Source organism: Penicillium chermesinum (genome assembly GCF_028974085.1).
Source record: "Penicillium chermesinum strain IBT 19713 chromosome Unknown utg000004l:1.0-3345178.0:1.0-3348027.0, whole genome shotgun sequence".
In the NCBI taxonomy this organism is placed as follows: domain Eukaryota; kingdom Fungi; phylum Ascomycota; class Eurotiomycetes; order Eurotiales; family Aspergillaceae; genus Penicillium; species Penicillium chermesinum.
In genome coordinates, this window is record NW_026695314.1 from 803,135 (window position 1) to 830,586 (window position 27,452).

General features: G+C 52.2%; 13 protein-coding genes across 13 annotated transcripts; 8 read left to right on the forward strand and 5 right to left on the reverse strand.

The window, feature by feature from the left end:
- Positions 1–513: 513 nt before the first annotated feature.
- Positions 514–1,562, forward strand: N7468_005195 (ER lumen protein-retaining receptor; the record flags this gene model as incomplete). Its single annotated transcript, XM_058474492.1, has 3 exons — positions 514–610; positions 675–952; positions 1,008–1,562. 3 exons carry the CDS (start codon positions 514–516, stop codon positions 1,560–1,562), a joined length of 930 nt encoding a protein of 309 aa, XP_058330232.1.
- A 569-nt stretch (positions 1,563–2,131) lies between these two features.
- On the forward strand, positions 2,132–2,371 carry N7468_005196 (uncharacterized protein; the record flags this gene model as incomplete). The annotated part of the gene is made up of 1 exon (XM_058474493.1): positions 2,132–2,371. One exon carries the CDS (start codon positions 2,132–2,134, stop codon positions 2,369–2,371), a length of 240 nt encoding a protein of 79 aa, XP_058330233.1.
- A 1,622-nt stretch (positions 2,372–3,993) lies between these two features.
- Positions 3,994–5,277, forward strand: N7468_005197 (uncharacterized protein; the record flags this gene model as incomplete). The annotated part of the gene is made up of 4 exons (XM_058474494.1): positions 3,994–4,086; positions 4,166–4,837; positions 4,933–4,998; positions 5,092–5,277. The coding sequence occupies 4 exons, from the start codon at positions 3,994–3,996 to the stop codon at positions 5,275–5,277; spliced, it is 1,017 nt and encodes a 338-aa protein (XP_058330234.1).
- Positions 5,278–6,383: 1,106 nt separating this feature from the next.
- Positions 6,384–7,851, reverse strand: N7468_005198 (putative translation factor pelota; the record flags this gene model as incomplete). Its single annotated transcript, XM_058474495.1, has 3 exons — positions 6,384–7,040; positions 7,104–7,592; positions 7,651–7,851. 3 exons carry the CDS (start codon positions 7,849–7,851, stop codon positions 6,384–6,386), a joined length of 1,347 nt encoding a protein of 448 aa, XP_058330235.1.
- A 1,544-nt stretch (positions 7,852–9,395) lies between these two features.
- On the forward strand, positions 9,396–10,357 carry N7468_005199 (aldo/keto reductase; the record flags this gene model as incomplete). Its single annotated transcript, XM_058474496.1, has 3 exons — positions 9,396–9,540; positions 9,681–9,894; positions 9,946–10,357. 3 exons carry the CDS (start codon positions 9,396–9,398, stop codon positions 10,355–10,357), a joined length of 771 nt encoding a protein of 256 aa, XP_058330236.1.
- Positions 10,358–10,638: 281 nt separating this feature from the next.
- N7468_005200 (uncharacterized protein) lies at positions 10,639–11,766 on the forward strand (the record flags this gene model as incomplete). The annotated part of the gene is made up of 1 exon (XM_058474497.1): positions 10,639–11,766. The coding sequence occupies one exon, from the start codon at positions 10,639–10,641 to the stop codon at positions 11,764–11,766; it is 1,128 nt and encodes a 375-aa protein (XP_058330237.1).
- Positions 11,767–12,383: 617 nt separating this feature from the next.
- On the forward strand, positions 12,384–12,851 carry N7468_005201 (alpha/beta fold hydrolase; the record flags this gene model as incomplete). The annotated part of the gene is made up of 1 exon (XM_058474498.1): positions 12,384–12,851. The coding sequence occupies one exon, from the start codon at positions 12,384–12,386 to the stop codon at positions 12,849–12,851; it is 468 nt and encodes a 155-aa protein (XP_058330238.1).
- A 676-nt stretch (positions 12,852–13,527) lies between these two features.
- N7468_005202 (intradiol ring-cleavage dioxygenase) lies at positions 13,528–14,556 on the reverse strand (the record flags this gene model as incomplete). Its single annotated transcript, XM_058474499.1, has 5 exons — positions 13,528–13,689; positions 13,754–13,821; positions 13,880–14,244; positions 14,310–14,368; positions 14,416–14,556. The coding sequence occupies 5 exons, from the start codon at positions 14,554–14,556 to the stop codon at positions 13,528–13,530; spliced, it is 795 nt and encodes a 264-aa protein (XP_058330239.1).
- A 387-nt stretch (positions 14,557–14,943) lies between these two features.
- Positions 14,944–15,990, reverse strand: N7468_005203 (tRNA 2'-phosphotransferase; the record flags this gene model as incomplete). The annotated part of the gene is given in 3 exon segments (XM_058474500.1): positions 14,944–15,314; positions 15,331–15,768; positions 15,822–15,990. 3 exon segments carry the CDS (start codon positions 15,988–15,990, stop codon positions 14,944–14,946), a joined length of 978 nt encoding a protein of 325 aa, XP_058330240.1.
- A 445-nt stretch (positions 15,991–16,435) lies between these two features.
- On the reverse strand, positions 16,436–19,533 carry N7468_005204 (uncharacterized protein; the record flags this gene model as incomplete). The annotated part of the gene is made up of 6 exons (XM_058474501.1): positions 16,436–17,482; positions 17,565–17,704; positions 17,767–17,859; positions 17,922–18,268; positions 18,301–18,922; positions 18,984–19,533. The coding sequence occupies 6 exons, from the start codon at positions 19,531–19,533 to the stop codon at positions 16,436–16,438; spliced, it is 2,799 nt and encodes a 932-aa protein (XP_058330241.1).
- Positions 19,534–19,813: 280 nt separating this feature from the next.
- N7468_005205 (Efg1 domain-containing protein) lies at positions 19,814–20,844 on the forward strand (the record flags this gene model as incomplete). The annotated part of the gene is made up of 2 exons (XM_058474502.1): positions 19,814–20,213; positions 20,351–20,844. 2 exons carry the CDS (start codon positions 19,814–19,816, stop codon positions 20,842–20,844), a joined length of 894 nt encoding a protein of 297 aa, XP_058330242.1.
- A 1,065-nt stretch (positions 20,845–21,909) lies between these two features.
- On the forward strand, positions 21,910–23,337 carry N7468_005206 (uncharacterized protein; the record flags this gene model as incomplete). The annotated part of the gene is made up of 1 exon (XM_058474503.1): positions 21,910–23,337. One exon carries the CDS (start codon positions 21,910–21,912, stop codon positions 23,335–23,337), a length of 1,428 nt encoding a protein of 475 aa, XP_058330243.1.
- Positions 23,338–24,450: 1,113 nt separating this feature from the next.
- Positions 24,451–26,613, reverse strand: N7468_005207 (F-box domain protein; the record flags this gene model as incomplete). The annotated part of the gene is made up of 1 exon (XM_058474504.1): positions 24,451–26,613. One exon carries the CDS (start codon positions 26,611–26,613, stop codon positions 24,451–24,453), a length of 2,163 nt encoding a protein of 720 aa, XP_058330244.1.
- Between the last annotated feature and the right edge of the window lie 839 nt (positions 26,614–27,452).

Consider the following 27,452-nt stretch of genomic DNA (forward strand, 5'->3'; position numbering starts at 1 on the left):
GATGCTCTACTTTCACCCTGTAAGGCTAGTTGCAGGGTACACATTCGCCCAAATAAGCATGTGTCCGTGTGCCCATACACGCGGCCTAATTCAGTTCTCAGTTCTTCACTCGAAAATGACATCCTACTGAAGTAACTTGAATTCGACATTCGCATAAATGGAATTCTACTAGTGGGTAATAGGTGGAAATACTGTTTATTTAGATGTAATAATTACTCGATACTCACTGATTGTTCTCGATCGACAGGCGGCGTCTGACGGCATGAATCACGTGAGGACACGCGGCCTAAGCTCGGCGAATAGATAACAGCTCCCCAGCCGCTGCAGTGCTTCAACTCAAAAGGACAACATACCGCCTGGAAGCAAATCTAAAGCTTGAGAAGCGCCTGAAAATTGCCCCTATAAGGCGCTTCTAGGTTCTGATCCATACGACCATCTGATCTCGGTATCCCCCGCCTAGTTCAAGCTGAGCTCTAGCTTTCCCCGCAGCCCCAACCCGCCATCCCTACGATCATGGGGTGGAATGTGTTTCGATATCTGGCGGACATTTCCCATGTCGCTTCGATCGGGATTCTAATATGGGCGATTCACAAGAACAAGAGCGCTGAAGGTAAATCTTCCCAACGCTGCTCCCTCTATTTTTCGGGGTTATCGCTGACCACTGGCGTCTGTAGGCGTTTCACTCATCACTCAGATGCTTTACGGCCTCGTGTTTATCACTCGCTATCTCGACCTCTTCGAGACCAAATCAGCATGGAACCTGATCTGGAAGATTGTTTTCATCACGAGTTCTATCTATGTGGTAGTCATCATGCTCAAGGTCTACCCTCGAACTAGGGAGAGGGAGCGAGCATGGAAGTTCGGCATCTATTCAGTGGTCGGATCTCTGGTCTTGGCGCCCCCGATGGTTTGGATCCTTGAACGACCGTGGCCAGTGGACTGGTTTATGGAGGTCAGATATTCTCGAACAGAGCCGTGAGGCAGATATCACTAACCCGACAACGTAGTTGACCCGCGTTTTTTCCCTGATCCTCGAGTCCGTTGCCATCTTGCCGCAGCTCATACTTCTGCGCCAAACCACCGTTCCCACTGTCATCGATTCTTTTTATCTCGTGGCGCTCGGCTCGTACCGCGGCTTTTACATCCTGAACTGGCTGGTGCGTGGGTTCGGCAAGGAACACTTCTGGGACCCACCAGCACTCGTTTGTGGAATCGCCCAGGTGGCTTTCTACATTGACTTTGCCTGGGTGTACTACTCGCGGCAGCGAGTCAAGCTCCGCAACGGAGCCATTGTCGACTCGGACGATTTTAGCAAGAGCTGGCTGGTCAACCGGGTCACGAACATCCGTGTGGGACGGCAGTCAAACGATGAAGAAGAACGTCTCCATGACGCTGAAGAAGGGGATGCAGCCCGCCCCAATACTAACCGATGGGGCTCTCGGGGCATCTCAATTGCTGCGGATGATACACTTGAGCAGCACGGGCATGCTGTGGAGGACGACAATCTTGAGGGCATGTTAGAGGACGAGGAGGATGTTGCGAATACGCACAGCCGTACTTGAGTTTCGCAAATCTTTCAAAACGTCATACGAGTATCTGATACCATATTCTCGGCATCACCTGTGGCTATTTGATACATCTGACAAAGTGTGCCTCTAATTACTGTAGTGGGCTTTACTTGTTGAGGGATGGGCTCTTTCGTACGCGGCTTGAATAGTAAATGACGCCGAGATGTCCTATGTTGCCATTGGCTTGCTTTACGGGCTGCCCCGGAAGTCCTCTGGAGGTCCTCCGGTGACCAAGAAGGTATCATGGAGAGTTCTCATGAACGAGTCTGACATCTATAAGTGTCCGCGTGTAACACACGTGGACGTATGAAATCATCCCGCCTGATGTCTCCCTTACGTCGAAGAGTCTTGTTTTGCTGGTCGCGGTGGGGCCGGGCGGTGTCTGCAGCGCCCCGCATGGACTGACAAATTTCCATTGTTAGAAACATCTGGCTCCGGTTTTCTGCCTTGGGGTTTCGAATGTCTAGATGTTCTTCTTCGCGTTACATTTCTAATAATATCCAATAGATTAGTTCCGGGGCATTTTTGCACATCCTCTGCAGACTTTGTCTTCACAAGCCCGAATGGTCTCTGCCCTGGCCCCATTCCAATTTTCAGGCGTCCTCTTCCTCCAGAAAAAGGGATTCCTGCTTGTGCGCACACCTGACCTCAAACCAGGCCCGAAAGGAAAAGAGGTGCGAGAGAGGGCGCTTAAGTGGCTACGTAAGAAGGCCGAATACGATTTGGGGAGTACGAAGGCGGGGCGCGCGCACTGGGGCGGCGGGAAGCAGACCACACACATGGCCCCGGGGGAACCTATCTAACCTCTGCCCTTAACGAGCAAGGAGTGCACATTTAAGCCCATGTGGATCTGATGTAAACTCTCATATTACCGCTCTGCCTTGCGGTTAATGGAAGGATGCTACGATTGGCGGACCTCCCAAACAAGATTCTTCGATGCACCGCAAGGGGCCAAGGGCCCTCCCCGGCGCTTAACCAGCGGCCATGAATTCTCCGGACGAGAAAGCCACGTTTGCGGCGCGCGGTAGCTCTTTCAGCCTCACGGCCCCCGGCACATGGGTCTGGTCCAGTCATGAGCCGCTGGAGGTAACCATCCGTTCCCAGGCGGATGGTCACAATGTTTCCCGGGATGAGACACATACAGATTCGGTCATTAGATGTGCCTATGTGCTTCCCCCGATCTCCTCTGGGTTCTGTACTGGGCTTCGGATATGAAAGGGGCCCGACGGCTTTTTTAAACAGGGTTTCAGCGTAATCTGCAAACCCTGTGGCCCGAGCCCAATCGCAGATCATGTAGTCAGGATCCACGAAGCATCGACATGATGTCAACCGGACACAATCGATGAGGCTATGATGAACCCAGCACAATGAACAGGGAACATGACCCGTACCAAGCACGAGGGTCATAGTGACTCGTTCCTGGGAACGAGGGGGGTAGCCCTGGAGATCGGAAATCCCTGTCAAACCACATGGTGCGCTGGTGCTGGAGAACTCAAATAAAATACTCAAATATAAAATTCCTGTTCGAAAAACAAAACCAGTCAGATCAAGCCAAATTACCCCCGAAGATCCTGGCCAGCGGCTAATCAGATTCCGTCAATGGGGACTCGCCCTGGCACTAGTCCGCTTCGGGTCCAGTGGGTATGGGGGCTTTGGCCCAGCTTATTTCACGTTTATTCTTCCCTCCCCCCCCCATCCTGCCTTGAAGAGAAAGGGTATTTGTGGAGCTCGATGACCCCCCTCTATGCAGATGCTGAGTCCACACACCCTCCTTCATCAGCCGAGAAGGGTGTGAACAACGGATGGGGGCGGAGCCGCCGTATATCAGCAAATGGAGCTATTGAAATGTAGGCGCTTAAATACAGGCCCTCGACGTGTCAGCCCTCTGCCTCCCTGAGCGGTTCTAATGCACTGCGATTACCATGGGCGGTACTGTCTTGGAATTTTAGTGCATTCTGAGCCTATAGTTAGCCAGCCAGAAGATTTGTTCGACCTGCCTCGCAAGGCATTCCACCGCGGGCTGTGATATCTCGAAAGGTCAGTCTAGAAGAGGGGCCATCGATACTATATCTTATTCCCCTGGACCCCGCCTGTGCCAAATCGGACTCTTCATCTATAAGAATCTTTCCCTTCAGGTAACCCGTCTTCTCTTTTTGTGTTCCGTGAAAGACATCGGTCGTCCAACCTTGAAGCGCAATTCTTTCCCTCTATACCGTTTAATCTACATTAGCCGCTGGTCTTTCCCAGCCCATCATACTCCCTCAGCAGCCGCCCTTTGACACCTTTCGCCTGCACGGAGACCCTAATCGTGTTTCATATCGTTGCCACCGCCGGTTCCTCTCCCAATCAAGCGCGCGGTGGAGCAGAGGCGTCCCTTGAATGACAGTCTACGGTTTTGGCTGGTTTACCTGCCCTCGGGAAAACCATGTCGCTTCGCAAAGACGCTGCCCGCTCTGCCGATGAGGTCTCTTCATTCTACGATAACCTCCAACCCCAATGGCCTGGCGTTGAAACGACGGTATGGCCTTAGCGCGCCCCCCCCCCTCTCCGGGGCCACTCATCACAGATTGCTGAAACTGATCGTGTGCTATCTTTAGCCAACATTCCATCCCCCGTTCCTGGGCCATGCCGCTTATTGCACTGAATCTCTCGTTCCATCTACTATCCTGACTCCCATTAGTCTTCCCGACAGCTCTTTCCGTCCCAGTCCAGCTCTCAGCCATCATTCGCCAGATTATGCTCCACAAGATTACCGGTTTACTATTAGCGAGTCCACGCAGCCCCAGGGCTTGGGTATCACCGCGGCTTTCCCCAGTGAATACCCTAGGACGACTGCTCCCAGCGCCAGCTATGTGGATTACGCCCCGGATGATTTACAATACGGGCTGGGTGACTCGTCCAGTATATCACCGCAGGGTCCGCCCCTCAAGCGGGTGAAGCGTGCCCTTTCGCAATCTTCAGCACACGAGGACTCGAAGACCGTCCTTCCTAATCCGGGAGGAACTGAGCGCACTGAACAAAAGAAAAAAAAAAACCTCGCCTCCCGCAGCCCATTCAACCACGGCCCCGCGCCCCCGGGCCGGGGCCGCCGTGACCCACAGGCTGAAGAAGAAGATGACTTCGTTGAGGAGCTGCGGAATCAGAATACCGCTTGGAAGGTGGTGCGCGAGATGTTTCGTGGCCGATTCAACAAAGATGCCTCGGAAGCAAGACTACAGATGCGCCTCCTGCGCCGGAGAGAGAGGCTACAACGGTGGGACGAACAAGATGTGAGTATGTGGCCCGGGTCCCCAGCCCTCTGCCATCGAAGGATTTAATGTTTGAGTTTGTGGAAACTATACTAATCATCCTCGGAAACCTATAGACCCAGCTCTTGCTCAACGCTGCTGAGATCTGGGAGGCCAAAAAGTACCACTTTATCGCAGAGAAGGTATGACTGCCTTTTCTTTTTTCTTTTTTTTCCCTCTTTTTCTCTTTTTCTCAGAGGCGGTGATGTCAGAGTACAATAAGCTGATGGTACCAGATGAAAGAGCTAGGCTCCACCAAAGACTATTCACCCAAAGCCTGCAAAGCTCAACTCAAAATCCTCGAGAGCAAGCAGCAAGGAACGAGGAGCGTGTCGCCATCGGCATTATCCGACTACCAGCTATCCCCGACGATCCCAGCCTCGCGCAAAAGGACGCGGCCACACTCACAAGAGTTGGAGTAAGGCGCCCTACGCTATTTCGGAAATTTCTATTTCTATTTTTTTTTCTTCATACACGGCAACCTCTTCACGATGATATCCACTTTTATTTACACTCGCCCACGCGAACATTTCTTGGCGTTGCATGCATGGGGTCCAGCGCATTCTGATTACCTTCATTTCTCAAGCCTGTATTTAACCTAGACAATTCATTATCGGGGAAAAGAAATCGAGCCAATTGTCGCATTTGAAACCGAGCTGAAACTTTCGCCTATCCTGTTAGCGTATGCGGCTAAAATCGATCGTGGGTCAGATGGATGAACCAGTCCTAAAGCGGGTAATTTGCGGCCAATCAGCTCGCAGTCGGGACTAGATCTTCCCCGGCCGGGCAAGGCTGATCGGTTTATTTTTAGAGTCGCGCCCCCCCAGTTTTATACCCGATGATCTCCCGTCTGGGTTTTCCTGCTGCTGGAATTTATATCTGGGAGACTTGGGCTATTTCTGTTCCCGAAAGATTCGGCCCAGGCTCACTTGCGCCTGAATGACTCGTGCGCTGGAGGCTGCGAGGCGTAGCAGGACGGTGAACGGGCGTATCGATAAGAGTAGTTCTCTTGCAGGGTGGTATGCGCAAACGGCCATTTGCAGCAGTGGCTTCATGATGTCAGGTTGACGAATGGATCCTCGGATCTGCAAGAGCAGGAATGGCGCTAAATTCAGGCAACCCGGTCTTGTTTTGAGCATGTTATCGGGACACACTGGAAAGCTTGAAAGACACTAGTACCGGGAGAGTGACAGGTCCGGGGTTATAACCTAGCCCGGCCACTTTGGTCGGTGGCCTGACGTAAGATGAGTTATACTACCTAGGTAGTAGTCAATACTGGTAATACAAGGCGAGGCACAGTTTAGCTTAGGTGCACCTAGAACTAGACATTGCCCGATTATCTTGATTTTAATTGTCTATCGGTATCGGCGACGAAAATAGCCATGGAAGTGGTCGACTGATGAAACCGACCATGCATCTAGATTTGCAAACCCTTTCCCCCACACTGTTCTTTCTAACATGGGCGACAGGGCTCCCTTAGACCCTTGGTACTACCTGGCCAGTGGCATGATATCTAGGGGCCTTCCAATCAATCGGCATCGGCAGCCTCCTCATCGGATTCCAAATCCTCGTCGGCAATCGGGAATGTTAACAATGCTGCAATTCCACCGAGGCCTTCGAGTCTCTTTCCACTCTCGTGATCGGAGCTCAGGATTCGGACCTCGCCTCCCTCAACGTCTCGTACCCGATCGACGAGCGACACCCACCGTTTTCGGGTCGCCACATCTTGCGATCGAAAGAGATGGTTGGAAATGATCAACACGCCGCCCCCACGACCGACAGCTCCTTGGTCCACTGCTGCTTCGACCTCCCGAGGGCCATAGGTAGCTTTATTGGTCTCTTTGCGTAATTGGTCCAGGAAGTCGTCCATCAATTTGGTTTCACGGGCGTACTTTGTATCGGCCAGAAGCGTTTTTACGGAAGGCGATTGGAGGACCTCTGATAATGAATGTGTGTATCCAGATGCGGAATGTACAACGACGATGCTGGGGAGTAAGCGCTTTAATGCAGGCGTTGATGAAGCCTCGGCCTGTATGTACTTTTGGAAACCCGCTGCGACGAACCCTGGCGAAGCCAGCAGAACGGGTTTCACGGCTTCGTTATTGGAGCCGGAGGTGATGCTGGTGTTGAACTCCATCTGTCGAAGTAGGGTATCGAGTGTGACTTTGTAGAACTTATTAATGCCCTTCCAAAGAGTGGTTAGCTGCTACGGTCCCGACAAAGTCCGGGGGAGGCCAAGAATGCTCACTTTATCATGCTCTCCGCCACCATGTCGTTTCCGCGGAACAGACATCTCCACTTTTTGCTTCAAGATGGTCTGAAACTGGCCGATAAAGCAGATATGAGCCAGGCCTTCCTGCATAATAACGGCGACAGCCTCTGCTTTCCGCTTGCCGCCTTCATCCACCGCATCTTTGAGCATTTCCACTGCAATACTGTCCCAACCAACGCCCTCGCCCTGTGCGCCGATTTCCTTTTCCAGCGTGAAATTGCGGTTGAGCTCCAAGTCAAGGGTATGGAATTGCCCGACCTTGGTATGAGCTGTCTCATTGACAATTTGTCCCGAGACATGGAGCTGTGAACTTTGTGGGTCGAAATCGAGGTTCTTGACTCGGATCACCAGGTTTAGATGGACTCGGGCAGAGGAGGTGGAGCCTGTGTCCTGGGTCGTGGTGATACGGCGAATGGCACTTGCGCGCAGGAGGTCCCCTGGTCGAATCAGGTTGTACGCGTGCCACTATGATCAAATCAGTCATAGATTCGTTCGATCTTTCCAGATGCGAGGGGCAAGATACCATGTCTTCAGGCTCTTCTGGCATTAAGGTCACCGTGCCCGAGCCATTATGTTCGATTTTATTCTTGACCAGACGCATGGTAGGGTATATCACGCTCCTGGTCTTTTTGATAAGATGACTGAAGAAAGCTGGCGTCGCTGCTGATCCTGTCGCATCTTGGGTGCCCCGCACAATATTGTCTGGATTCACCGCCTCCGTCATTTTTCAAGGCTTTGGCTTGCTATATTTTTAACGAACCCTGTGCTATTATCTGGGGTATACATTCGTGTTGTCAAGGTGGAATATCCAGGGACCCCAGGTGATCGTATGCTAGCGTACTATCTGTTTGTTGCAAAGGTGATATGTGATGGACTCTTTGATTGGGAGAGGCCCTTGATACTAGCTGCTAATAGTTGGACAATCAAGACGATGCATATGAAAAGAAGCGACAAACGCTTGCTGGACGGAGAAGTTGACTCGACAAACTTATCGAAAGATATTTGACGTTAGTCCTCTCATGGTAAACACGAGATGCTGCGATTTGCTTGCTTGCTTCTCACACCTTATCGAGTACGATCAGAGCTCATCATTCCGAATGCCGCCGGTAGCACAGCACTAGAGGAAGTAGTTCCTGCCTGTCTCAATATTTTGATCATACGGATATTGAAATAGGAGGGTGCTTTCGCCTAGAATTGCATGGAACCCCATTTGTTTTCGGATTGATCATTGGTTGTCCTGTTTGTCGCCAGTTGATGGATCGAATCATACCTCAGAACAACCATAAAGCATCCTAATGGGAAGCCCGCATACTGCGGGTCAAGGACCTTGTTGGCTTTGCCCAGGTCAGGATGGCGCCCAAAGTCAGTGCTTACTTCTTTATGCCTTTGGAAACACGAACGTCAGTCCGCTGACTTATTTCGATCGAGATTCGAAAAAGCCGATGGTAGCTAGCATTAGCTAGTAATGACTTGCCAAATCCATCTCTTGCCCGTAGAGTTTCATTTTACCTGATAGAACAGCCTAGAGCCCCTGGAGCCCTGGAGATGTAACGCAGGATGACTCAGTCTGCAGAAAGTGGGGGCACATGAGGGGTATATGTGGAGCTGCCTCTGACGCCAAAATGACATTTCCATCAGTTCCAGCACAATGTACTGCTACTACTAGATAGGTACTGCTTTAATTGTCAGTTTGCTGACGGAACCGTCAAGCACATCTCCGTCAATACGTCGCCGCTGTGCAAGATCCTACAGCATTCGCAGAGAATCCGAAGCCGGCCTCGAGTAACGCAGAATATGGAGATGACGCGATTTGGCATGCAGCGCATCTCTACGCTCGATAATTATAAGCATTTCATAAATTCCGGACAGAAGATATAGATAACTCTTTGGAAGAATTGAATTGCATTGTGCCCCTCCAAGACCAAGTTACACCTGCGTCGCTTATCAATAGCGTCTAGGATTTCTTATCAGCTAGCTGTCATTATTAGCTTACCCGCGAGTTTAGCAAGGAATCATATACCTTCAGATTGTTGCTAGAGGTTAATTGTAATTTACAACCAAGTGATATGCACTTCATGTCTCGTCACACCAGTCGAACGTACGACCCGCAAAGCGTGTCGTCTAGATGTCCCTGAGGGGTGACGGAACTGCGGGCCCGAAGTGGCCTGCGGGGAATTTGCCATCCAAGCTTTAAAAGTACTTAAAGAGGGGCCCAAAGCTCAATTCTTCTTCTCATTCCCCGACACGTTAAGAAAACCATCGCACACCATGTCTAAACTCTCTCTGCAATCGACTTACAAGCTGGCCTCGGGCTACGAGATCCCTGTCGTTGGCTTCGGGGTAAGTCCTACCGACCTGATTGCTAGAGCTTCCTGCAAGCTAACCTCTCATCTCCCCTCCAGGTCTACCAGACGTACGTCAATTCAGCTCTAGGAAGCCCAACCAAGCATACACCTAACACCTTACCAGACCCCCTGATGTGACGGAGAAAGTTACCCTGAAGGCCTTGGAGCTGGGTTACCGCCATGTGAGCCACAGCCCTCAGTTGTATAGCCCATCTGCACCGTATTGACACCGCCCAGGTCGATTCCGCCAAAGCCTACGCGAATGAGAAGGAAAGCGCCTCCGCCGTGAAGAAATCCGGCTTGGACCGATCGCAGGTCTTCTACACCACCAAGGTGCCCCGGTCATACATGAGCTACGAGAAGGCAAAGGAGGCCATCGAAGAAAGTCTTGCCGCGACCACCGATATTGGCTACCTTGATCTGTAAGCGGACGGCCTGACCGAACTCTGTACAGATGCTAACGGATGCATTAGCGTGCTGATCCACGCACCATACGGCGGCAAGGAGGCCCGTCTCGGTGTCTGGCGAGCATTGGTCGAAGCGCAGAAAGCCGGCAAGATTCGGTCCATCGGAGTGTCTAACTACGCCATTCAGCACCTGGAGGAACTGCAGGCTTACATCGAGAGCGGCGGCGGCGGCGAGATCTCCGTGGGCCAGTATGAGATCCACCCCTGGTGCCCTCGTGAGGATATTGCGCAGTGGCTTAAGGAGCACAATGTGGTTGTTGAGGCATACTCGCCTCTTGTGCAGGCTAAGCGCATGCAGGAGCCAGTTCTGCAGACGTTGGCTACGAAGCACGGGAAGACCCCGGCTCAAATTCTGATCCGCTGGAGTTTGCAAAAGGTACGATTCTCGAGTCTCGTGGATCCGGTGGGCAGATACTAATTCCGTTTTTTTTTTCTGGTAGGGATATGTGCCTCTTCCCAAGTCGGTGACCGAGTCGCGAATTGCAGAGAATGCGGGGGTCTTTGATTTCACGTTGTCCGAGGAGGACATGGCCAGCCTGACGCTGAATGAGTATGCGCCTGTGTGCTGGGACCCTGTCCGGGACTGCAAGATCTAAGTAAAAATAGTCAGTAGTCGCAGAATGCAGGCTTAATCGTTAGCGATCAGAAACACATCGTGGTAAATAGTTCCCAAGTCCTCGCTGGCAGTAAATCGGAAGAATGACGTACCGCCCAATCAGGCAGTTTGTTGTCCGGCGGCACAGCGTATTGCCGACGAAGAACAAAGTCAGTCTCACGTCTGAAACCTCCCGCCATTTCCCCCGTACCACACCTGGTCTCTATGGTTGGGCTCCTCACAAGACAGTCATTTCGAAATGTGCCCTCACTATGCCGGACGAGAAGCGGCGCGTTATTATTGAAAAATCCAGCACGGTCCGACGGCGGTACCAACGCAGCAACAAGGTCTTCCGGTTCTCCGCCGAGGAACTCAAACGCATCGAACGCGAAGAAGCCCGCGAGAAACGCGCTAGAGAACTACGAGAGAAGGAAAAGAGGCGCATTGCCAATAAAAAGAAGAAGGCCGAGCAGGATGCAAGGCTCCGCGAGGAGCAACGCCGACAAGGCCCGCCTGATCCCGAGAGCCTCAAGTTCCCGTCCAGCCAACAACTGCTGTCGAGATTCATGACCTTTACAAAAAAGCCCCCACAACCCCAGAATGTCGAGCAACCCGAGCAGCCTGCGCAGCCAGAACACCCCGAACAGACCAAAGAGCTACAATTTGAAGCAGTCAAGGACAGCAAGGGACACAACAGCGGTGCAAGTGCAGATGACGGCAATGACGACGGCAACGCAGGAGGCGATACCGAAATAGATTCGGATGGCTTTGATGATTTAGACGAAGAGCTCGAACGAGAAATGTCTACCCTCGAGAGAGCCGGTCCCTCGAACGCCCCCGAAGATGACAAAACACCCGATGAAAGCCTCGGCCCGCATACCACAATAGACACGGGCGAAGCAATTCATGAAGATACATGCCAGCGACAAGGTGATGAAGACGATGAGTTTTCAGATTGCTCCGTATTCAACGATGAAGGTCTCTTGAAAGAGGCGGATGCAGCTGGAACGTCTAGGCCAAATATCACAGAACAAAGAGAGCCACCCTCGGACAATATACCGGCGCACCCGCGACGACAACCGCCAGCCGAGCAGCTCAAACTCCCCCCTCCCGGGCTTTCCTTGGGAAGTTCGTTTCGAGATGAGACTGCCGACTTTCTCGAAGATGTCTTCGCGCGTGGTTGTGGTGATTCTTTTAGTGAGCTTATCCAGGCGGATATAAAACCCTTGTAGGCCCGGTACAGTGCTTATCCCCGGGTTGAGTTATTAAAGGCGCTTTAACCTGAACATATGGCAATTCAGAATATGCCGCAAGCTCAGCTTTGCCTGAGATCTGTCACTATCACAATCAGAATGAGTCTCCATACCGTATCTGCATGAGGCCATGGTGGAGATCGGGGTCCACAAGATTAATAGAGCTTCCAATCCTTTATGGACCACATGCGATGACAAAAAGGCAATCGCGATAAAACCACTACCGCCGAGCTTTTGCTTGTTCACTAGCCCTGGGAGCAAATCAAATGTGATATAGCAGGCGAGAACATCAAGTCGGGCCCGCCAAGTGACAAAGTTACGCTCAACGAGTATCGCCCATACTTCACATCTACCCCTATGGCGATGGCTTCCATTGCAATCAAACAGAAACTCCAGCTATTCCAACCCCTTCAGCGTCCCGAGCTTCCTGATCCAGACGCGCTGATGTCAAGCGGAGCCCATACCCGAACTGAGCGGGCCCGCCTCCGAAATCCCCACCCATCGGCTGCGGGTGATGCAACCTCTCAAGGTTTATATACACCTGCCGATTTATTTAATCGAAGCTCAAAAACATTCAAGCCTCGCGCCTCCCCACAATGCCTTTCATCCAGTCCAATCACCATAGTCTCCATTACTCAGACTCCCACCCCGAGGGAGTCCCCTCATCTGGCCAGACATTCATATTCATCCACGGCCTGGGTTCATCGCAGAACTACTACTTCCCTGTGATCCCCCATCTCACCGCCCACCGCTGCATCACAGTCGACACCTATGGCGCAGCTCGATCCCCCTACACCAATGACCCAATCTCTATCCCCGGGATCGCAGCAGATGTCATCGGCGTCCTCGACGCCTTGGACATCCCCAAAGCCGTCGTCGTCGGCCACTCAATGGGCGGGCTCGTCGTGGCAGAGCTCGGCGCACGATATCCAGAGCGCGTGTCCGGCGTCATCGCCATCGGCCCGACCCATCCATCTGAGACCCTGGTCTCTGTGATGGAGAAGCGCGCCGCGACCGTGCTCGAAGGTGCGTTGTACAACCACGTTGCCAGTAGCCAAATCTGAAATACTGAAATACTGATTCGTGGTCCAGCGGGAATGGAGCCCATGGCGAATTCCATCCCTTCCGCGGCCGTTGGCTCCCGCAGCACTCCGCTCCAGCGGGCTTTTATCCGAGAGCTTTTACTGGGGCAGAAAGCGGAGGGGTATGCGGCTCTTTGTCGGGCGATTGCGAGTGCCCAGCCCCCCCGATTATGCTCAGGTGAAAGCGCCCTTTCTGCTGATTGCGGGCGAGGAAGATAAGTCGGCTTCGATGGAGGGGTGTCAGTATATCTTCCAGCATGTTTCTAGTGTGGTCAAGTCCTTAGAGGTGTTGAAGGGCGTGGGACACTGGCATTGCATCGAGGCGGCTGATGAAGTGGGGGCGTTGATTGCGCAGTGGTCTGACAAGACTAAATAGGCAGCATGGTCGTACTAGCAAATCTTGCGCCTAATTAGATTACTGCGAAAATAATATTTCCGTGTTCAACGGCTGAGGTGGTTATCTTAAGAGTTTTCTTCATGTACTAAGTCGTACCGAGGTAGTGTGACTAAATGCCTTTGTGAGGATGACATCCACTGGCAATGATTGGAACGAAGAAACTGCCTTAAATTCGAGCAAGGTAAGAAAACATGATTTATCAATCTTCAAACTCCGATTGCTTGTTCATGCACCATTTTTTCGCCACATCGCCTACGAGCCTCACATCATATTGTAGCTCAAGTGCAGCCTTAGGGTCATCTTTTCGGGAACAAAGTCCACAATCAAGGAGTCCTTAACTGCGAAGACCGAATCATTGGTCAAGTATTGGTCTTTGCTGTCAAAGATCTGAGTTGTAAGTGGGCGGTAGCCGTCAAGCGTGACCTGGAAAGCAATTAGTCGCGGCCACTACCCTCTCAAACCAAAAAAAAAAAAAGCAAACACTTACAAGGATATGAATGTGAGCAGGGCGGAAGGGGTGGCGGTCCATGAGTTGGAGTAACTTCCCAGCAGGGCCTATATAGAGTCAGCCCCGTAAGGTCCTCTCTGCGACGAGCCCGTGAACAATACTCACCGTCATCCGGGACGGGATACGGAGTTGGTCGCAAGCAATAGAAGTAATAGCGGCCGTCGGCATCTGTCTTGAACTTGCCACGCAGGTTGTACTCAACCTGCTCGGGATCCTGCTGCTCGTAAAGGCCATTCGTCGAGGCCTGCCACACTTCGACCGTGGCGCCGACCAGCGGCTTCTTCGTTGTAAAGTCCAGGACTCGACCGTGCATGAAGGTCATCTGGCCGTCCTTGGGCTTCGTGAACACGATATCCGTGCCGTTCTCTCGGTACGGCGTATCGGCGCGGAAGAATGGGCCCAGAATGGCCGTTGCTGTCGGGGCATCTGGTGCCTCCTCGGCAAGTTTGAATGTGATTTCATCCACCAGGCTGTTTCGCAGAGTCAGGAACCAGTTAGACACTTGCCCTTGCGGTCCATAGGCATGCAAGCTTACGATTCTAATCCGATGACATCGCATACTAGCTGCCCTTCATTCCGCTTGTCATCGCTCATCTGCCCGCCCAATTCAGCAGCTTGACACCCTCCATCCACTCATCAACCGTGAGCTCGTTCTCTCGCGCAAAGTCATGTACGTGCCGGATAAGCCCGGTCATGAGCTGGCGCATGCGAGGCGAGGTCTTGGGCCCCATGGCGTTAATGACATTGTCAGTAAACGTGGGATCGAAACGATGCGCTGCCATGGTTGCGGGATTTACTATTCGTATATGCAGAACTGCAAAAGGATTGAAGGTCGGCGCAGCTTTTAATATTCAGACCGGATGATCCGAAATGTCAACTGACAGCCTCCCCATCCTCATCTCCGCAAGCTTGACCAACGAATGGACGCTTATTCGAGAAGAACCCCGCAGACGCGTTTCTAGACTTAATCGGAAGGGCCCAGAGTCCCGAATCGGGAGGTCGGATCGGAGGCGCTGGGGAAATTGGAGGGCTGAAATCGTGCAAACGCAGTACGCTTCCGACCCCCCCCCCGCATTTCGGATGTGGACGGCTTATCATTGGCTTGATTCAGTTGTCATCCTGAACTGAAGTGATTCGATGTGCGATGATTTTATTTTATGGTGCAGCGGCTACTTTCTCTGCTTGGGAGTTCCCTTGTTGACCAGATGCGTGGGCAGTTCCTGCAAGACCTTCCCCTTCTCCCAGAGCTTCCCCAATCCCGCCTTCCGCTCCACCACGACATCGAAGAATTCTACTGGGACCACTTTGGCAGGTGTTCCATCTGCATCATCCGCCTGAGGAAGAGAGAGTCCTTCGCTGAGGATAACCCCGTTTTCACTCCTCCAGAACGGACACCCAGCCTGGAGTGCTTTCCGAAGATCAATGTAAATCAGGACCTGCGCATCCCAGCGCATCCCTGAGATCACCGTCTTCTCGCTGGATTCCTTCGCTCCCCCTTTCTGTGCCTCTACAGATGCTAAGACCGACTCCACGGACGGCCCTGTCGCGAAGTGCACATGGTGTCGTCCCATACATTGTAGCCCCCCCCGACTGCAGAATGGCCTGCCAAGCCCCGTAGAACGTCCCGTGGACGACCGTGTCCGGCAATTGAGTATCGTTGAGGGAAAGCGGCTCGAGGAAAGAGGAGGCGTCTACGCTTTTCATGCTGTGGCCCTGCGTGGCGCGGATGAGGAAATGTGAGGGGTCGGTATCGGGAACAGCGAGCGCTTGCGCTGTCGCACTCGACTGTTCTTCTGTCGAGACGGGCTCCCTGACTGCACCGGTATCGAAATTCGGGGCGGCCATGGGGGAGCCTTCTGATCCTGCGACCTCAGATGAGGGGATGTAGAGGAGCGCAAACCGTTTTTTGTCGGAGGTGTCGACCGCGTGCCGGATCTCGTCAAAGGTGGCTTTGATGGACTTGAGCTTTCGCCATTGGAGCTGTTGGACGAACGCTTCATTAGCACAGCCAGGGGAAACAGCCTGATATAGTTTCCAGGTAACATACCACCTCTGCGACGTTGGCGTAACCCTGGGCATTCATCTTGAGCCCCTCTTTCTCCGCGGCGTGCCGGGAGGAGTAGACTCAGAGCTTTGGATATTTGCACCTCTCGGGATTGTCCTTGGCCATGGCTTCGCCCTCCTCGGCCTCCTTTCTCCCCGTTGCCTCGTGCCATGGTGGGGAGTTCTGGAGACTTGAACGAGTATAGTGCGGGGAGATAGTAGAATTTTGCGGAGCTTAAAAAGTTTCTGCGGGGCACTGATGCGTCAGAGCTAAGCCACAAGTCTCGAGTGAGTCAATGAAACAGATGGAAGCATGACTCACGGATGACAGTCGATGTATTTTCAGATGACCCATCAATTGACCGAGAATTAAAGGAGAGTAAAGCGATAGCAGAAACGCTGCAAGATGTTGAGCGGTTCTAGCTATCAGCGGGGATAAAGTTACGATAAGCTAGCGCAATAGCGGCAATCCACCCGATCGCTGCCCGCGATTAAGATGGGATTCAAAATGCAAAACTTCTTGAGCAAAATTAACTGGAGAACGGGGTATAGGGTAAACCAAACAATGCAGAACATGTCTCATCCAATGCAGCCACGGGAATAAAGTATCCACCAAGTTTATCGATCACAGATACAACTGCATTCAGCAACGGGGCAGACTTTGTGTCGCATGAACCAATCTCGGGCATGATGTGCGTGGAAGCCATGGTTACAATGAATGCAGAAGACTACGAATCGACGCATGATCTCTGTCTCCGTAGCCGTTTTGGCCTTTGGATCTGCGTCAGCAGCGATGCCGGCTCGCGACATCGGATCCGGTGAGCCCAGCCAGAGAGTACAGACACCACACCGCGGCATGTGTCGACCGCATTTAGGGCAAACTGTTCCAGACATTGCTGCGGACCCGAGCGGATTGCCGACTGTTGGGTGAACGGTCTCGGTGGTAGCCGTGGGAGAGATTTGCGACACCGTGTCATTTTGGGCGAGAGGACGCGTGCAGTAATTGCAAGTCAGACTCACTTGCTGCGGCGGGGGCGGGATGAGCTTGCGTCCATCGACAGTAACCGCGAAGCGGCGAGAGTCGACATCAAATCGGGCTCGCTCAAGCTGGAGCTTCCAAGAGTTCATCTGAATTCTGTAGGTCTCGCGCCAAGTTTCGTACTGGGCAACATAAGAAGGATGATTGATGATGCGGGGCACTGTATAGCTCATGGCTAAAACAGGTGTTTGAACGTCATTGAACTTATCGATGTAGGACTTGAAGAGGCCCATAGCCAGATGGCCAAGACCGGTCAAGACCACGCCTTCAATGTCGCCTTGGCGCATTGCTTCCGTGGTGGCGCTTTTGAGGTACTCGCTTAACTCCTCGTCCGGGAGCCAGCGCAAGGCCACTTCAACCCGGTACTTGAGAGGAAGGGTGGTCTCTCTGATCACATCGTTCCAGTCGCCCTTGCTTACAAAAGCTAGAATGGCTCGGGCGTATGGGTCAGTCAGTTCCTTTAAGATCTCGGCACAGGTTTCTTCCCAATCGACGCTGTTTTCACCAGATCCAGCAATGGCCATGGCAAGAAGTTTATGTGCACCGGTGGGTTTGTTGCTTCGGAGTCCCAGATACGCGAGCGTTGGTTCCTGCTGGAAAACTGCCAATGCGGCCGCCTTCGTGTGCTGATTCTTGCTCAGAAAGAGACTTCACGATATCCTCGAGCTCACCATAGGATTGTGCTGCTCCACAGAGGCGAAGACACACCCGGCGATGTTCGGGGTATTCGGTCTGGCAGTATTTGGTCTCCGGAAGACTCAAGTGTTCGGGAAGTTGAATTATGGCGTCGGTAATGCCTCGGTTGTCGTCCCCCTTTGTCGTCATGCGCCGCTTTTCGACTCCATGACCTGTTGTTGTTGCTAAGAGTTAAAGATGTCAAACCAAGGAGCCAGTACTTTCCGGGACTAACCAAAGTCATTAAGCCAAACGTTGCTAACGCCAAGATAATTCATGTCAAATCCATTGATCACCATTGACAGGCCTGATGAGTCTGCGCGAGCACCTATTGTTGTGTCAAAAAAAAAAAATGAAAATGAAACCAGACTACACCGGATGAGAACTTACGTTCGGCCCAGGCCCAAAAGTCTTGCAGAGCGACATCATCGGCAACAATCTTTTGATTGCGGACCTCATCAAACAAGTAGCCCTCTTCGCACCTGAACCGGCTCACGGTTGACAAGGCGAGAGCTTCTTCTGCAGAAAGAAGCGTTCCTTGGGTCCCTACAGCTAGAGAGCGCTCCCGCGATATTCTGCTTGCAATAGGATCCGGACGCAAGTCTTCCGACGCAGATATTTCTCCGTCAGTTTCTGCGTCATGGACCGGTGTACCAGGAAGGACACGTGCTCGGATGTTCTCTACAACATTCGCAATGGGTGAGATTTGCTCGGACAAGGGCGGACGGTTCTGAAGTCTGAGAGCTCAGATGGAACGCCGCAAGCTAACGCTCCTCGAGAAGACAAAGCAATCGGTGGGCAGGGTGGGCGCCCCGTAATTATATGGGGTTCTTGATTGCCGTCTATGGCAATAGCACTTGGCTGCGATGAGATACTGAGGTTTAAAAAGTCGAATGCGACAACTCGCTCTTTCTCTTTGGACCCTCGAGCAGGGTGATCGAATGGAGCCCGAACGTCCCGGACGTACTTCGTGTAGACCGGTTCGGCATAATTTTTGAACGAGCCTTGGCCGAGTGTTTCGTCTATAGACGCACGGTATTCTTCTGGTAAGAAGTCTTTGGCTATATCAAATGTTTTCAGATGTCCAGTGCTAGATAGAGCCCCCAGGGATCCCCGGTTGGTTTTCGAGAATCGCAAACTCCAAATTGAACTCTTGGAGCCAAATACATCTTTGAACTGCAGCGCAGGCACCGCTTGATTCGCCTCGTAGCCATTTGTGGAGGAGCCAACCGAGGGGGATGATAAACGGGCCCCGACACGTCTATCCCAAACACAGATCGTACTTTCATTGTTCGTGGCGGCGGAGCCAATGTAGTTTTCATCAAGCCAATTGATCGCAATATTATGGACGCAGTGGGTAGGGAACTGCAAGGACGGGTTGCCTGGGCCCTCTGCAGGGAAATACAAAGGTCAGTGGCTGGAACAAATCATTTGGGTACCGGGAGTGCCAACCTCGTAGATCATATATTCTCACAAATTGGCCTTTCACACCCGTGACAACTGTGTCTGGCTGGTCACGAAAAAACTTGATACTCGTGATAGGCTCTGAGCTCGCGAGTTTCCTGAGTGGCTCTGGGAAACCCTTCGTTCCGCCGGCAGCGCCCAATCGCTGGTTCACATCCCAGATATTGAAGCAGAAGTCATTGCGCACTCGGTCCAGACCTGAGGCAACCAAGCCATGAGCGCTAAACGCAACCGCATTGCAGTATCGTTGATTGCGAACAGGGAAAGAGAGTGCATCCTTTGTATCGGCATTTAAACGTAAAAGGGTAGCTTCGCCAGACGACTGACCTACTGCGATCAGATTCTCATCCGAGGTGGACCAGTCGAACGCGCGGAAGGGAGGGAGATCTTTGAGAGTCTCGATGACCTCATGCTGGAGGTTCCTGCCATCGAAATTCGTGACTCTGCATAATCGAAAAGCTTTGCCTGTGACGTCGACGGACAGGAATCGCTGCTCGGCCGCGGTCGAACTTGGCGACCATCGTATTGCGGACTCCATTGAGCTGTACATCCCTAGCGCAGGGATAGTCGAGCTTTAACTAGAGGCCGCAGCCTCAGATTCACGAAGCCAGTTAACCAATCGAGGAAAAGGTGAAGGTGCTTGTAATCATGCGGGGAGAGCAAGAGGGAGGAGGGTTGCCCTCGTCATGATTGGGTGAACGCTGATTGGCTGTACAGAGCTGGCGCGCGGACCGATGCTGCACCGAGCTGATAAACTAATTTTTCTTTATCTTTGGGTTCTCGACTTCACGCTTTCGGAACCGCCTCAGTCTTTCAAAATGTCAGATATTCGACATTCTCGCGCGTCTTCAAAGCGAAAGTCTCGCGATGCTTCAGATGAGCCCACTACGCGCAAAAAGCAGCATCGTCAGGCCGAAGTCGAGTCCGACGAAGACGTCCAATTCGAAGACCCTAGCAGTGAGGAGGAACTCGATGTTGATTCCACACGATCTAAGAAAGCTTCCGGAACACGGAAAGAAAAAGAATACCCCTCCGTCAATGAGCTGAAGAAGCGGATTCGGGATGTGAAGCGACTCCTCGCCAAGGGAACATTGCCAGCCGATGCGCGCGTATTACAAGAGCGTGCCCTTGCAGGTTACGAGCAAGACCTCGCGGAGGAAACAGCACGACGACAGCGGTCGCATATGATCAAAAAATATCATTTCGTCCGTTTTCTTGGTACGTCACAATATCAGCTACACAACCCAAGCGAAAATTTTTAACGCCATTTGGCATTGACTAGACCGTAAGACTGCTACGAAGCAGCTGAACCGACTCCTCCGCCGGGAGAAGAATCTAGATCTTGATTCTAAAAGAGAAAGATCGCCTTCAGCGCAAGATCCATGAAGCGCGTGTTAACCTCAACTATACTATCTACTGCCCACTGCCCGAAAAATACATTTCACTCTACCCAAAAAGAGATGCGAAAACAGATACGAAAACAGATGGGGATGCTTCGGATCCCAAGCCAGAGTCCGAAGGCCCAAAACCTCCTTTGTGGTCCGTTGTGGAAAAATGTATGGAGGAAGGCACACTGGACGATCTTAGAGAAGGCAGAATGAATATATCCGCCGACGGCAAACCCATTCCAGTTCGCGAAAAGCCATTACCCGTTGCGAACAAGCAGAAGTCGAAGAAAGAAGACGCCGACGGAAAGAAGTCTCGAAAGGACCTACATGCCCACAAAAATGCTCCAGCCAAGCGAGACAAGCAAGCCCGCAAAGACTATGGCCGCGAAAGAGACCGTTTACAAGATGTGGCTGTTGAGCCCGCGGAAGATGACAGTGATGGCGGATTTTTCGAAGAGTGAATCGGTTGTGTCTAGTTCCTCTTGTATTACTTACTCGATATCCCATTCAAGCATTGCATGGACCAGCTGTCAAGACGAACTCGTTAGCAGCCTTGTTTCCAATATCACTTTTCTCATACCAACCCATGCTTTCCGCCGTGTCTTATACCGAACCAATTTGTCTAGACCAATCTCGCTCGCACGATTGCCAAATTTGCCATCATGGACTATGGCTGTTCCACCGTCTGTCCAGTCTCTCGCTGTTCTGAACTCCAGATGATGGAATTCCCATATTGCTTTCCTCTTGGTTCCCATTCAAAAAGCGGCTTTAGAACCCACGGATCATTTGATCTTATTATCGAAGTTCAATGTTCGATCTGATTTCAAATTCGAGATTCTTCGACAACAGTCGTAATCGAATAGTGGAGTGAAGAAGCGAATTATGCAGATTTTCGTCATTTAAAGCTTACTCCCTCGGTTTATATTGCCAATTTCCTTCAAGCTTGCTTGGTACAAACGACTTAAATCGCGGCCACGTCTAGTTGACTGCTCAATCGCTTACTTGGCCCTTCTATGTCAGTTGACTTGATTGTTGGACATATTCCAACGGTACAGGATCTAGTCTGTGATAACTCTAGACTTCATCTACTGCTACAACTTCTTTCATCCCATCATACTTCAAGTTGGTTCAGCCTCCAGCAACTCTGCGAACTACCAGGGCCTTGAACAGCATCTTATACCCTCAGCCACCGATCTTCTATCTCAACCATCCACACAATCCCACCGTGCCTCCCTAAGGGCATACTCTTCTTCTCTACAAGACCTTTCGACCGGTCATCGAGCTATCTCTTACAACTTTGAAAGCTTTCCACTGCCAGTTTTGAAGAAACCTTCACCTTCCCACAACTGACCATCTGCTTCTTTTATCTTTCTCTACCTTATTCTACTTCGCTGGCTCCTGATCCGATTCCTTCTTGATCACTACCTTTGGACTTCCTCGACTTTAACCTTGTTTTTGCTAGGCTCTGCCTCGTCCAACTCGATCATCAGAAAACGCTCGATACCATCTGGGCTTTTCAAACCAAAATGCCGGCTACTACGCTTAAGAGCGGCCTTATGGCCTGCAAGGCCACGGAAATGGGCAGCTTCGCCGCAGCCCTCGAGGACCACAAAGCCGACTGCCTGCAACGCCTCCACACCTACAAAAGCACCGTCAAAGAAACGCAGTGGGAAAATACCGGCGACGAAGCCGGCCGCCCATTCTCCGATGAGGAAAAAGCCCATCTCCCCATCGCCACCCAGATCCCCAGAACCAAGAGGGGCTCTCCAGTCTTCCCACCACCCTACACCCGCCTCAGCGATGAACTCGTCTACCTCGCCACAAAATGGGTCAAGGTCGGCGACCGCGCCTCTTACTACCCATACGACTTCTCCGCCAAGGGCGACATCAACCCAGACCGCGTCCCTACGGGCCCGGGCCCTATCGTCTGGGCCCACGGTCTCCCCTTCTTCCCTGTTTTCCGGGGCTACTACGTCCTCACAGGTCGCGAGCACGCCTCCTGGATAGGCTGGATTCTGCGCGAGAAAACCCACCAGAACACCAAGAACTGGCCGATGTGGACGATCGGGCCTGTAGTCGCGCCCGCCGCCGCCGTGCAGCTGGAGCGGAGTGTGATCCGCCAGATGTACGTGCACAAGCCGGTGAAGGCGACGGATTACGAGAAGCATTCGGAGAAGACGCCGTGCGCCCGCGACGTCGTGTCCATGCTGCATACGCATGGCACGGTGCTCCCCATGCCGGAGGGCTTCATTGTTGCGCCGCTGGTCAAGTTCCGTGGCTACAAGGTCCATGTTGGGCCTCCCGGTGGTGGGATGTCGGCTGCGCGTATCCCGGGCTCTTACTACAGGGACAATCATATTAGCGGGAATTATTACGAGGCTGCGCGGAGTGCTCCGTACGTGAACCAGGCTAGTCCCGGGGTCTGGGAAGGAGGACATATTGTTGGCAAGGCTCATTTCGTCAAGGAAGATGAGGATCGGGAAGAAACGCTTGAGAATCATGCTGCAGGAGCCCCTCAGAAAGAAAAAGAAGCTCAGAAGGAAGATGATGAGGATGAACCGATGGATGATGAGCCCCAGGCGGAGGAGCACTCGCCTGGCCCGAGCCAGGAGCAGGCCAAGGTTGTGTCTGACGCTGAGGTCGCCCATGACACTCAGCATGAAGATATTCTGCGCGTCACTTCTGATGTTGTCGAGAAGAATGGCCACTCCATCCTATTTGAAGAAGATCCTATTGAAACACAACACGCTAAGGATGCCACCAACGAAGCTCAGCCAACGGCTGAAGTAGCGGACGACATTGAGAGCAAGGACGTACCTATGGAAACTTATACGAATGGCCAGGCTTATCAGGAGCATGCAGAATATGAAGAGGTAAAGCTTATTGTGGAGGAGGTGGAAAGGACGAGTGAACGGATTCGCGGAAGTACCCACCAGCGACACCAATATGGCTAACAATGATCAGGTTGCTGCGGGCGAGAAAGCAAGAGAGTTGAACGAAAGAATGGTCGAGGGATAACTTGCGTTGATTGTGCCTCTGCTCTGTTCTCCTTTGCCTTCCCTCTACTCCAGTTTCCCGGGTTTTATGAACTTTTTGCATGGTCTGATCTGTTTTTGAATCCCTTTGCATATGACTTCGGAGATGTGCCTGGGTCCTCTATGGACTGTTGCGAACAGCATCTGACTTGACTTTCTTCAAGTTGAGCTATGACATGATTTTCTCGTCATTTGAATGCATGAAGAACTGTACTACACTATTTGCACCGGGAAGAATTCGGGAAGAATTGAGCGCAATTTGTGATGAGATTTAAAGGTTGTTTCCTATCCAGTGGATGGATTGATCTGCGGTATATGGCTTCTAGGGTCAAACTTTTGACACTATACTGGTAGTGTTCAAGTCAGAAACAAGCACATTAAAACTCGGACTTACGATGCACCACTTGAATGACTTGGAGTATCCATTTACGCGACGTATTCACCATAAAAAAAGAAAGACAAATTTCACAGCCATCCTACACGTTGATTTGGAGTTAACTGATATGGCTAGCATATAGCAAGATTCAAAGTAAACAGGATTCAAACTCCGATATCCATCCTTCTAACATGTTGAGCGGGGAAAAAAAAAGCAAAGCCGACGGAGGTTCCAGTAAAAAGCAAGTCCAGCAAAAATAAGGGGGAAAAGATATCCAAGAAAGATGTCCGTAAGAATGCAGCTTCGATCTGATCTTGCCGTAACGCCAAAGATGTAGATAGAATAGAAAACGCACAACGAAGATGGATGCAATCCAGGGACTGGAAACGAGAGACCCATTGCCAGCATGGATGGCGTTGTTTCAATAGGGAATCCACGTCAAGCCCTTAAGCGGAATAATCCAGGAGTCGTATTTCATAATTCATGATTCAGGAGCGATTGTGCCAGCGGTCCAGCGCTAATGGATGAAGCGTCGATCTTATGAGAGCTCTTTCCCGCTGCGAAAGATCCGATAACCGAGAGGCCCAGAGGAGTGCCAAAGAAGGAGTGAAAAGAGGGGCGAGCCACAAACTGAAAAGCAAAACGCTCGACCGGGCTCACATCAGAGAGCATCCACCGCTTTGAGCGCGACGGCGTCGGCCGATGGGAGCACCGCTCCCAACGCCTAGCGTATCATCATCGGCATCATCGGCGTTATACAGACGCTCTGCATCGCGAGCCCGTCGCCGTCTACGTCGCGCGCCAGCGCCGGCGGCACCGGCCTCTTCGGTCGCCATCATATAATCCGCCCATTTGCGATCTAGTCGGCTAGCAGCGGCGAGATCTCCACGAAGGACCCGTTTAGTGTGCTCATCAACCGTCATCTGCCATCCGTAGAAACACTTGAGCTGAATGATCTCGTTTGGATACGTGGGTGCAGGGGATGGAGTCGAGGCGGGGGTGACATAAGTCGTAGTCATTGGGGACGAACCAGCGTCCGATGTCTGAGTCACCGTCACGACGGCTGAGACAGGCTTACGAGCACGAGGGATGTAGGCGTTGCTGGAGAGGACTTCTTTGACGCCGGCCCAGGTCACGTTTGCGCAGTCGAAAATCACTAGCCGGAGGCCCACCTGGGGATGCTTTTCACCGTATCCCCGCTTGCGCACACGGAAGCTTGCTTCCATCAAGGTGAGGTCTGAGACACGGGTGTTGTCCATCTCAACAGAGCGCAATTTTGGGCAATTTTTCATCACTTGCAACATGCCCGTGTCACTGAGTGCTTCGCAGTAACTTATATTTAGGTGCTCAAGGGAATTCGCGCATGGAGAATTCGCTAATTCGACAAGAGCGGCGTTTGTGATGTTCTCTAGGTCTTCCAGCTCCAAGTGGGAAAGAAGAGGAGTTGTGCGAACGACTTCAATGATAGAATCGTCCGAGAGCTCCGGGCACTGCGAGACCTGGAGCCCTTCCAAGTCGGGAACATTGTGCGCGAGGCTCTCTAGACCTTTGTCAGTCATGAGAACGCAGTGGTGGATATCCAGATGGCGGAGACGCCGAGGTGGAACAATCGGGCGGTCTGTTAAGACATCGAATTCCGGGTCAACGCCATGCATCAAGATCTTGAGGCAGTCTTCTGTTAGGTTAGTGCGGCTAATCACCAGACGCTCTAGCGTATTACGCTCGAACAGTTCCAAAGCGAGTTCTGGGTCTTCAAAAGCTTGAACCTCACTAGCACGAAGATCCCTGAGCTTGGTGCATGATTGGATGATTCGTATGAGACCCTTGGAGTCAACATTAGCACACCACGAGATGTTTAGGACCTGAAGCTGGTGACAAGACTTCGCGATGGTCTTCAAAGACTTGTTCGTCACACTCCCCAAGCCGGAAAGATTGACATATTCCAAGCGAGGATTGCGAATAAGAAAATAATTCATCGAAACCGAGTCAATCTTGCAGCCCTCTAAGGAGAAATTGACGACATTGCGACACAGATCCGTGATGCGATCCCGATCAGAAGACCACCTCTCATCCAGCTGCATACATCCTCTAAGGTTAAGGTCCCTTACAAAAGGGCCGCCCGAGGTGATAAGCTTAACGAGGACATCGCTAGGGATCTTCTGATAGTACTCAGTAGCATCGACCTTCGACCACAATTGCCCATCAAAACACATCGCGTTCCACTGCTTGGACACAGCCGAGCAGCGCACGATCTCCAGCGGCGTCAAATAGCGAAAGATCTCCGTTTTCAATTCAGCAGGCATTTCGCCCCAGAAATCCCGCGCACGGCTGACCTGGGGCTCGGACAGCTCGAGGGCTGTTTCGAGCGCATCGCCCTCTTCCATCGTGAGGCGTGGGGAACTGCGGGACCCCGGTCGCAGATCTACTGGCAACGGCACCGTCCGCAGCTGGCCAGCAGCAGGAGACTCGGTCCCCACGACACGGATCCGAGAGTTAATGTGGGCATCTGGGCCCGGTGAGACGGAGTATCCTGGGGTAGCAGGGCGGTTTAAGCCATAGAACTGTGATGAGCTGCCGTTTCCCAGACAGGGCGAGTATGTGGACGATAACGAGACACACGATAAGGAAGCCTTATGGTCCCGCCGATAACCAGCGGATGCAGATCGCCCGCGGCGGGTCAAGGATGGACTAGACGACATTCGCTGCAGATTCTGGAGGAGTTTCTGGCGGCCCTTAAGTTTTGGGGGTTGTTCGAGGGGAATTTGGCCGGCTGAGGAGACCGGGTTCAGGGCCGTGATCTCGTCGATCGGAGCAGCCATGATGGGGAGGAGAAATAAGTCGGGTCAAGTATGGCCTGCGGAGGAGGGGAAATGACCGATAAGAAAATCGAACGGCGCTCGTTCAAGCGTCAGACGACCATGGTGTGCACACAGGAGGCGTGGAGTGAGCGGTCTGGCCTCAAGTAGCCAAATAGCGAAAGAGTACTTGTACACCTCAAAGGTTGAAGCTAAGGGGGAAAAAAGGAGAGAGCCCCCGACCCAAGAGGCCTTCAGGGTGGGGTTTATTGACAGGCGACAAGATGGACCTTCGGGGGCCTGCGGCGTTAGAACCGTGGCACTGGGAGTGGGGAGAGGAGGAAGCCAACGTGTAGCCAGCTGGGAATGGTTGAGGAAAGAATATCAAAGGGGAGCAACAAAGAATCTCAAAAGTGCGGAATGCCAGACTGTAGATGGATTTCGCTGAGAAAGATCAAAGTTCCCGGTACGTTCTACGCTTACTGGCCGCATCGCCCTAGCGACCTGCTGAAATGCCAAGCAGGAAGTATCAGGTACTTCTAATCCTCAGGCATCCACAAGGACACCGCAAAATCCCAGGGAAAGTGTTCCCAGTGGCTTCTTTCTCGCGTTTCTCGCCCTCAAACCCCCCCACATGTCTCTGATTGCGTCCTCATGTGGCACAGACTGTCTGACCCACGCGACTCGTCGGCTGACTGGAACAACCCTTCATCCCACGCAGGATCCCAGGAACAAAAATCCCCTCATGTACCTGAAAACCAATACCTGATAAGCATCCGACCTTGCTGATTGGCCATGTTGTGGGAATCGGGTACAATTGGGTCCCGTGGCACGGAATGTGGATGGCTTTGAGAGGCAAATGG